General features: G+C 53.0%; 1 protein-coding gene across 1 annotated transcript in view; it reads right to left on the bottom strand.

Annotated features, from left to right (window-relative positions):
- Slc6a7 (solute carrier family 6 member 7) overlaps window positions 1–9905 on the bottom strand; it is a 16710-nt gene extending 6805 nt beyond the window's left edge. The window contains exons 1-6 of the mRNA XM_027402804.2: window positions 9873–9905; window positions 5258–5441; window positions 3602–3733; window positions 3257–3491; window positions 1525–1663; window positions 199–333 (exon numbers count right to left, since the gene is read on the bottom strand). Coding sequence (XP_027258605.1) covers window positions 199–333; window positions 1525–1663; window positions 3257–3491; window positions 3602–3733; window positions 5258–5441; window positions 9873–9905 — 858 coding nt within the window. The remainder of the gene's footprint in view (window positions 1–198; window positions 334–1524; window positions 1664–3256; window positions 3492–3601; window positions 3734–5257; window positions 5442–9872) is intronic.
- Window positions 9906–10571: the final 666 nt, after the last annotated feature.

Here is a 10571-nt window from a genome sequence, read left to right as displayed (position 1 = left end):
AGAGAGAGAGAGAGAGAGAGAGAGAGAGAGAGAGAGAGAGAGAGAGAGAGATGGAGAAAATAATAACTGCTTCATAGGATTTTAAAGAATAAATGAGGATACACAGGAAGGGCTGGTTCAGTGCTGCTCCTGGAGACTCCCAGGCCTGTGGGGAGGTCCCATCCCTACCCCTCCCCTCCTTTCATGCTCCCTGCTCACCTTGGAAGACAACAGGTGGTGAAACTGGGGAGTGAGATAGAACTGGATGCCCTTCCAGGCCCCGGGAAGGGTCACTCCTCGAACTAACAGCATGAGCAGGATGAGGTAGGGAAAGGTGGCTGTGAAGTACACCACCTGGAAGAGGGCAGGTTAGAGTGGCAGGGGGTCAGTTTAGAGTGGCAGAGGGCCCTCCACACAGCTCTGCCTGCCCAAATCCTCATCCCAGACACCCACCTTCTCAACTTTTGGTGGTCCTGAGTCAGGAACAGCCACCATTCTGGCTATGTCTCCCGCTCTCTCCATCACCAGCCCAGCGTTGCTACTCTGCTTCCAAGGCTACCCCAGTTCCATTTCTATTACTTCCCCTGGTACAGATGCATCACTGGTGGTGAGTCTCCCCATCCTGTGCCTAGCCTGTGCCCCTGTAAACCACCTGACACCCAACTTCCTGAACATCTAGGCAGCCACTTCTCTCTCCATCTCATCTTCTGCCTTGACGGTGACCATGGTGGTCCTCCTCTCTAACACTTTTTACCCTACACTGCATAGTGATGTCCTCTTGCTTAGCAAAGGTCATTTACGGCCTTTGACAAACAGCCTATTGCCCTTCTCTCCGCCCATCACCTGCAGTGCACACTGGTTTCCTCATATCTAGTTTGTCTTCACCTGCTAATAGTAGTCCAATTTTCCCTATTTGGGATTCACTTCATGTCCGGCTGCAGTGGTGGGCTCATGAACAGGCCAAGCCAAACAGATAATCCTTTCCTGCCACAGAGATTGAGTGGGGGTGGGTACAGAGCTTGCCTTACACAATAAGGTAAGTTCTACGAGATCTACAGGCTGGGGAAGCAGGTAGGGAAGGCAGTGTAGAGGAAGACTTCAATGAGACAGAGGTCAGAGGAGCAGGCTGTGGTAACAGCCATAGAACCCTAAACCCACCCATGCCAAAGTTGTCCCCCACCTGAGGTGGGTTGGGGTGCTTTCCAGCTAGTATAACATCTGGGTATAGATCACCTGCTGCTCCAAGAGGTCTGATTGACATACCCATCCCATAAGCACTCCACAAACCCTCACTGAAGCTCTGCAAAGTGCCAAGCTCTGGGCAAGGATGCCAACTTGAATAACCTATGGATGTTGCCCGAAGCAGGCACCTAGCCTAGAGAAGCAGGGAGGCCCAGTGCCCTATTAACCTCCATGCCCTCCTTCAGGCAGAGCCCTGCCCAGAGCCCCTCTTCCCTTCGCTGGGTGAATCACCTTCTCAGCCTTGGCCATACCCTACTTCCTTTCCAGCCCCTAAATTTTGGCACCCAGCCTCCCAAGCCTCACCTTGCCCGAGGACTTCACCCCCTTGAGGATACAGAGGAACACGATGACCCAGGCCAGCAGCAGGCAGAGGCAGAGGTTCCAGCGAATCTCCCCAGGTTGGCCAATGCCCTGGCTTCCCTGAATGTGCAGGACATAGCGGCTGTGGGAGACAACAATCCCAGAATCCTCTGGTCACCCTGCCATACTCCATGTCCAGCCTTCCAGGCCCAATAGCTCCCCCCCACCCCCACCGCACCTCATGTGATGCTTTGCAAATCCCTCCCAGTTTTCTCAGATTGGCTGAGTCCAGCTAGCCTCTACCTCTCCCCACCTCCTTTGGGGAGCAAATAGCAGGTGTAGGCTTGATGGATCTGGTATTCGCACATAAATGCACACATGTGTATACATTTACATACACACATGCACTCCATTCGGGAGCCTGGCCATGGCTGTGCTCCTCTGAGCCATGGTTCATATTGGGTAGTCCCACGTGCAAGGCTCCAAGGCCCACAGTTCCTCTCTTTGCCTCTTGGTTCTTCATGGTAGCAGCTCTCTCTAGTTCTAGTCTGGTGCCCTACCTTTCCATGTGGGTCCTTGGCTCTCTACAAAGCCTTTGTATTAAACTCCCCTCAATTAACCCTTTTGGCAGAGCCATCAGCCATTTGTCCATACCTCACCTAATGTGATCAGCCTTGGTATTGCCACAGAGACTCTTGGCAGCCACAGCAACCATGTCAAGTTTTTAAGTTTTGCATGGCATACTGAAACTCACAGGTCACATTTTAGCAGACACAGGTCCTCTGGCTGGCCTGGACTGCCCAGGCCAAGGAAGTTTAGGAGACGGAACAATTTCAAGACATGAACCTATTGGGGGAATCCTTTGCAGAGGAAGGAAGGGACTATTCATCCAGAGACTGGGCTACTCTAGAATATCCTGGAACAAGACAGAGAGTCAGGAATCCTAGTGTCACCATCGCTGCTAGTGAGCAAACCTCTGGCCCTTGTTTCTCAGCTAGAATAGGCTAGTGAGTCACAATGTCTTCCTGAAGCTACCATTCCAGGGCTCATGAGTGCCTGGAATTGCAATGATTGTTTTATCCATCCCAGGCAACCTTTATCTCACCTCTGTTCTTAAACTAATCTGAGATGGTTCTAACTTGGTAAGGTCCTGGCTGTATGTTAAGTACTTTACCAACTGACATAGTAGCTCAATAAATGCTTATTCAAAAAATGAACACATAGTCAGGCGGTGATGGTGCACACCTTTAATCCCATCACTCGGGAGGCAGAGGCAAAGGCAGGCGGATCTCTGTGAGTTCGAGACCGGCCTGGTCTACAAGAGCTAGTTCCAGGACAGCCTCCAAAGCCACAGAGAAACCCTGTCTCAAAACAAACAAACAAAAAAAGAATATATGAGTGAATGACTAAATGGATTATGTCCTATGAAGCAGGTATGGTTCTTACCCCCATTGTGACAGTGGAAGAAACTGAGACTCTAAAACGTTACTTTTGACAATAGACGTCACTCTCACTAACAAATGGACACTCACTCACCCCCTCGCCCTGGAGCGAGACCACAGTTTCCACGCACTCTTTTCTCCAGTCTGCACAACCGCCTTCTGAATTATTTACTACAGTTGTCCTGTTCTAAAAGTAGCTGGCTAGGTAAGGAGCCAGGATTAAACTCCTTTGTCCCTCACAGGCCTGCACACCACCTCAGCCCGTCCTCAGTGGCTACCCAAGTCAGGCTCACCTCCAGTACTCCTCACTGGGGCTGACAGTACTGCTGAGGTTAAGGGGCAGCACCCCGTTGCCATCCTTGGAGCCTCTGTGCTCCAGGCAGCGCTCTGTGTTCCACCAGTTGCCACAGTGCTCCCAGGGCAGGTTGCTGGTGAGGGAGGCAAAGAGGTAGAAGAGGACATAGGCGATGATCATGTTGTAGTAAATAGCCACCAGGCCTACGATGAGCAGCATGGCCGCACCTGCACCTGGAGCAGGGGAAGGATAGCATCACCTCCCTGCTAGAGCCTGTGAGCAGGGCGACTACTCCCCAGCGTTCCTGATGGCTCAGCACAGCCAGAGGTCACTGTGGCCTTACCTTTGAAGAGGGGGCTGATTTTCCAGACAGCCAGGGGTCCCAGGCTGGAGAACTGGCCCAGAGAGAGCTCAAGAAAGAAGAGGGGAATGCCACAGATGGCCAGCATGAGGAAGTAGGGAACAAGGAAGGCTCCTGCAGAGAGATGGTGGTGGGATTCAGGTGAACCAGCCACCAAGGCTCCATACTGGCTGACCCACCACTGTCCTTTGACAGCAGCCATCTACCATCCTCTGCAGGTGGCTGGAGCACTTCTCCCAAGGGTCACTAAGGTTGGGGGAGCTAGTGGAGATTTACATGCGTTGTAGCTAGAGGGCCCCAGGAGTGGCTGGGCACAGAGCAGATGCTCCAGAAACACCTACTGCGTGAGTGAATACATGAAGAATAGGTGAATGAGCTTTCTTCCAAAGGGTGCCAGTTCTACACCTCCAGAATCTGGCTCCAGTGGTCCCTTCCTCATGAATGCTGCCTCAGATGCTCTGGCTGACACCTGAGATTTCATGGGCCCTGAAGTTTCCCAGGCCTCCCCCCTCCCACTTCTCTTCACACATAGACAGCCACCTCCTTCAGACAGCTGCCTACCACCAGCTGGCTCTGGTAGGGCTGTAGTCATACAGCTAGCCCTCTGCCCTCCCTCCTGAAGAGATGTGGGTAAATATCCCAAGTCACACTGATCACTTTCTTTGCAATTCTATATGGATTCATTTGGGTGATCTTCTAAGTGTCTCTGGGTGGCTAAACCCTCCAGGACAGAGTCATTCCAGAAGTGTCTATCTCTGGGCTCCCCACCCCAACTTTCATGGACGAGGGCTGCCTGTCTGAGGAAAAAGTACATAAAAATAGGGAAGCATGAAGTGGGAGAGGGGAGACTCCCGGGGTCTTGGAGGCTGGCGGTGGGCTCACGATTTTGCATGGTCTAGTGTTACCTGGATTTCTTTCTGCCAACATACACTTCTTAACAAGTTGGGGAGAGAGAGTTGGAGATACAGTAAGAGTATGCAGCCCTGGAGAAGACAGTTGGAAGATTGAGTCTGCACCATGTGACTTCGGACAGAGAACTAGCTACCTCTGCATTTCTAAGGTACTTACCTAGAAGGGTTGTTATCAGGGCATGAGACAGGCACTAAGCCCAGGACATAATGGGTGGTGTATTTAACCCTAGCCTTTGATGGTGAGGCTTAGAATGTTAACTTGATGGAGAACCAAGGACAAAAGGAATTAGTTACTTGTAACATAGCATAGATCTTGTGTTTGCAATCTAAATGAAAACAAAAACAAAAACAAAAACAGGAGAGAAGGGAATACTGAAGATTCCAGAAAGGGAATGGTGGATGGAGCAGGGCCTTGGAGGAGGTGTGGGAGGGGACAGGAGACAATGCAAAGCCTATGAGTAGCGACAGTGGGTATCACACTTTAAACCCACTGTGGGCAAGCAGGCAGCTCCTTCTGCCCACCAAAGGGCATGGTAAGCATAAGGCCTCAGGGAGGAAACCTGGGGACCATCCTGGGGATGGCAAAGTGGGAGGAGGGGCGTGGTGATGGATAGGGACAGGCAGAGCAAGCTCCCTCCTAACCTAACTTCACTTCAAAGGTCACCCTATAGCCCCCAAGCCTTGGTCTGTCTCCCCAGCTATTCCCAAGGGGTCCCCAGGCCCATACCGCCTCCATTGGTATAGGCTCGGTAGGGAAACCGCCAGACATTTCCCAAGCCCACACAGTAGCCAATACAGGACAGCAAGAAGTCCAGCTTGCCCGTCCAGTTGCCCCTGTCTGCTGCAAAGTCCACATCCAAGTCCACATCGCCCTGGTCACTGGGAGTCATCAGCAGGTCTGGGGTGACAGGCTGCCAGTAGGAAAGAACAAAGCAGAGAGGGTGAGGCCAGGATGGAACCGGGAACCCAAGCCAAGACTGTGGAATCAGACAAGGCTGAGTGAAGAATGCTCATCTCAGTTCCGCTAATCAAGTGGTTTCATCTGGACTCAAGAGGCTCTAGCTTGGAGATCTTCAGGAACCAGCAGGGTGGCCCAGGCCTTAGGAAGCTGCCTGGCCTCATCTTGGCTTGCAGAAACAGGCCAAGGATGATCCGATTTTAGTATCACTGCCAGTGATAATCTTCGTGACTGTCACTGTGTGTTAGTGATCACAGCACTAAATATTCTACTCTCATCACCTGAGCCGATGGCTCATCTGCACTCAACTCCAAGGCAAGAGGAAATCGAGGCTCCAGGAGGGGCCATGACCTACCTGAGACTTTTGCCTGCTTGGCTGTTAGGAGAACCATGTCTGGCACCCACCACTCATGATGCTAATGGCCTAGTCTTCACCCACTTGGAGATTATATCCATCTGAGTATGGGGACAGTGTGAAGCACACCCAAGGGCAGGTGGGAAGACTGGAAGGTGTTCAGGAAAAGAGGCTCCAGGGGGCACAGAGGGAACAAGGGTACCCTTGGTACAGGAAGCAGACTTGACAGAATGTGGGCTCCCTGAGGAAGGGATCCAAATGTTGTCTGTGGCTTAGAGAGCTAGCAGGGACTGTGGGTTTTGCCTAGCACTCAGAAAGAACATTTTATGCTTTGTCGCAGAAAATCAGAGTCCAGCTATCATTAACAGAGAGGAGAGTGGAGAAGAGAATGAGGCCAGCTGTCCTGACTGTCTCCTTCCATGATTCACTGTGGTCAGAGAGGTCCCCTGGGCACTCTCCCTGTGGCTGGGGCTAAGAGGCAGAGGTCAGCTCCAGATGCTTGGGATCTTGGCCTCAAAGAATGCATGTTGCCCTGTTTGTGACTTACTCTGGCTTTGGTACCCGAAGGAAGCTCGGAGATTCCCAGAGAACCACCTGAAATTCAGAGAGCAACTCCCAGGAAGGGACATGGGAATGGGTCAGAAGATGGCATTCCACTTTACCTGCTGGTTTCTGAAATTCCTTAGTGCCCAGGAGAATGGAAATATAAGTAAGCCAATCGGTAAATCTCCAGCCATGGCATGTACCACAGGAAGAGAAAAGCCCCTTCCCTCAGCTTTCTATCATGGGAAATCCTAGGAACAAGGGCACTGATTCTGGCCCATGGTCTAAGCTACACTGTGTGACCATAGCTTTCTGAGTCTTAGTTTCCCCATTTAGACAGTGTGGAAACTGGGTAGATTATTGTTTCAGAGGCTCATAGGTATTCTGTGGAAGAATTCTCCAGTCAAAAGCTGGGTTAACACAATCTAAAATGTACACTTGCAGGATCAGAGAGCTCATTTAATGGCCAGGCCATTCCAAATAGGGACTAGAGAATGCAATATTCCTAATTTCTCTTTAAGGAAAGGATCTCAAGTGCTGGTACCTTCAGAGGTATGAGTCTAGATGGCATCAGGGAGCCCTCTGGTTAGAGGTCTTTGCTATAGGCTCACAGTGACCGGGCCCAGCTAAGAGCCTCTTCAGGGACTCAGATCCAAGCCACTGACTAGAAGAGCTTCCTTCCAAAATAGGTAGTGAGGAGGCTTCACTAGGTACTGGCCACACGAGCGTCACTAACATCAAGATGATGAAAGGAGGGCCAGGGTGTGGCTCCGGGGTAGGGCATCTGTCCTCACATACCAGGCCTGGCTTCTGTCCCTGGCTGGACAATGGAGGTGAACCAACCACAGCTGGAGATGTCTGCAGTAGTGTCAGGCTGGACAGTGGATCCTGCGGCTGCACTAAAATTACAGTGTTGGGTTAACTCAGTGACAGTAGTGTGACCATGACAGCAATCTTGTCTGTGGTTAGGCAATGGTGTCAGGGACAGCCTAGCATGAGTGTGGGTGATGGTGACAGACAAAATGAAAAAAAGGTGCTTTAAAACTGAGATAAATAAATGCTGGAAGTGGTGGTTTTCTGCTGTGGCCTAGGACATGCTGTGGTGAGGGTGGCAGCAACTCCCAGGCTTCGCTGAGCTCCCCTCCTTTCCCTCCCCTCCCTTCCTCTCCCCTCCCCTAAAGCTGACTCTCCAGTTGTGAGAACCAGCCATTGGAGACCCTCAGGCTTTTACAGGAACTCTAAGAGAGAGTTGGTGGCAGGCATCTGACATGACCCTTGTCACTAGGCTGCAAGATAGGCCTCTTACCCAGAGACACCCCGTCCCTTTCAGGACAGCTGACAGGAGGTCCCAGTAATGAGGCTCCTCTGATCCCCTCAGAGACACTGCCCTTTCCACACTCACAGAGCAGTCCGATCTGTTTCCATGGCGACCAGAGTTCTAAGAGCAGGAGGCTGCCAACTCGTCCCCCACCTCCCCCAATCAGAAGGAAGCTTGCTCCTGTTCCAAGGCCAGAGGATGGGGGTCCCCCAAAGACGAGCCAATCAGGAACCCACATGGAGCCCTAGCCTCACCATCAGGTGAATCCCAGGAAACTCTGAGGCTGGTCCAGAAGCAGAAGCCAGCAGCCAAGTAAATGGGGCAGGGCCAGAACCTACCTGGCTGGCTTTCCACTTCCACCTGGTTGGGAGCTCCTGGTCCCTACTCTGGATCATGCAGGAACACACTTCTGAGCATGCACCTATACCCTATCTTTTAGGGACCAACAGATATGGATCCCCACCCCCAGGCATCAGGAGAAGGCAGATTGCCAAGCCTGGGTGGGGCAGGGGGATCTTCTACCTTCTTGGAAAGACAAAAGGCATCCCGGCATCTCACTTCACTGCAGGAAACAGAGCTCCAGAGAGGAAAGGGAGGGGCCCAAGGTCAAATGACAAGTCAAGGGCAGAGCACTCCTAAGACAGGTCCCCCCACCCCCCAGCCCAGCCAGATGCTGGCTCTCCTGACCCTTGGCTTTGCTCATAGAGCCCTCTTCTCTCTGAGCCATTGGTGGGGGAGCACACCAGCACTGCTCTGCCTGTTCTAGGTAGCTTCTACTTCCAGGTAAGTCATAAGCAAGTGCTTCCTTCATGACTTCAAGGAAGCACTTGCTTTTGTGCCTCAGTTGCGATGTCTATAAAATGGGCTAGGGTGGCTCAAGGAAAAGAGGCTGCAAAAGCTCCTATGTGGCACTCAGCAAGAGCTTCTTACCACATGGCTGCTTCTATCATGTGTGGTTGTGACAGAGAGGGGCTGGGGTTCTTGTGGGAAGGGACAGCAAAGTAGAGAGAGAGAATCCTAGGGGGAATGGGGACAAGACCCAATAGAATCCAAGAGACCACAACCAGCTTCAAGAAGTGACTCCTGCCAGCCAATAGAAAAGACCCAACTACCCCAGTGTTCCCAGGCCTGGGAGTATAAGGACAGAAATGGTGAATGAAAGTGTGTGTGTGTGTGTGTGTGTGTGTGTGTGTGTGTGTGTGTGTGTGGTGTATAAGTGTGTGGGGGGATGTGTGTGTTATGTGTGTGGTGTGGAGGGTTGTATGTGTGTGTGGTATGTGGTGTGTGAGTGGTGTGGTAACAGTAGCTAGTCCCTGTGAAGTCTTCTCCTGTGTAGCTGCCTCTTCCAGTTAATAGCATCTCTACATCTCACACAGCCCAGTGGGTGAGGGGTTGTTTTTTCCACACCGGAGATGGATGGTTGGAGAATGGAACTGACCAGTCACCACCAAGTGGCAGCTTCGGAAACAGTACTCAGGAGTTCCCTTTCCCTGTCTAGTAAAGCTGACACTTTAAAGCTCGTGGCCAGAAAACTTACCTCAGTACTCCCCCTCCCCCAAACAATTGGGAAGTCCAGCATGGCCAGGTCTGCCTGACGTCTCTACTGCTCCCCCACCTCCCATTCTTAGGTTCCCTTAGGCTCTTGCCTCCCTTCAACCCAGATCGTGGACTGCCTGGGGTCTCCGCGGGGGAGAGGGCGTCTCAGCAGGAAAGGGAAGGCTGCCGTGAAAAGGGACAAGGGAGGCAGCAGAGGGGCCTGGCCCTCAGGGCTGAGTCCTTAGGACTGAAGTGGGTCCCCTGGAGGCTGACAGAGGCCCTTGGGTATAGAGTACCCAGGAGAGGCCAGGGCGAGACCCCAGCCCCAGCAGAGTCCTTTAGCTTTTAACGCCCCCACCTTGTCAGGCCCTGGTAGAACAGATGGAGTACTGGGAGAGGTGGCGTTTCTGACCCCAGCCACCCATCCGCGCCCCTGGGGCTGCAGACACCTGTTTGCAGGTCGGGACACAGTGATTCTGGATCCTAGCACTACACCCCGACCCACCAGGGGAGATCGTGATCCCGCCCCTCCCGGTAATCCATCTTGGGAGAGCCCTGAACAGCAGGGGTCATCCCTTTGGCTCGTCGATCCTCCCAGCCTCGCTCAGGTGCGCCCCGCCCTCGTGCCCTACCTTGCGGAGGTGAGCTCCCTGGAGCTTCTTCATCTTGGAGAGCTGGAGCTGGCGCTTGCAGGAGCGCAGACAGACAGCGAGGCGGGCGCCGAGCGCTGGTCCTACTGCCGCGCCTTTGCCCCCGCGGCTCCCGCGCACGGGCTGGGGAGGGCGCAGGCGCTGCCGTGAGGCCGCTGCGGGCGTGGGGCGCTGCGAACGCCCTGCCTCTCCCTCCTCAGCGCCCTACGCTGGGGAGACACCCAGACGGATCCAATGACGGACAGACGGCTGCTGGGGGATGCGCGCGCCCCCGCACGCAGAGATGCGGATTGGAGAGGCCCGAGCGGGTGGGGAGGGGGGTGCGTGACAGAAACCATCGGCTGCAGAGACCGTCTCCTGCGTGACCTTGGGCAAGTGACTGACTTCTCTGGGCCTCCGGTTCATTAGTTGGGCGAGGAGAGACGCAGGCAGAGTGCTCCTGAACCCAATATTTATGTATGGGATTCCAGCGCCGGACCACATCTTCATTGTAAGAAACCTTAAGTTTCTTACTGGGTAACCTTATGTTGCTTTACTGGGGTGAAAGGAATTCAGGGAGGCCAAACAGAAAACAACCAGCATGGAGCTGCCACACAGTCGGCACTCAACTAAGGCTTGTTACTGACTGTTGCTTGCTCACGCAGCCATCAGCCAATTGTCCAGTAGCCTATCAGTACTTAT

The sequence above is a fragment of the Cricetulus griseus genome, chromosome 2 (genome assembly GCF_003668045.3).
Source record: "Cricetulus griseus strain 17A/GY chromosome 2, alternate assembly CriGri-PICRH-1.0, whole genome shotgun sequence".
Taxonomy (NCBI): Eukaryota; Metazoa; Chordata; class Mammalia; order Rodentia; family Cricetidae; genus Cricetulus; species Cricetulus griseus.
This window is presented reverse-complemented; position numbering and strand designations above follow the sequence as displayed.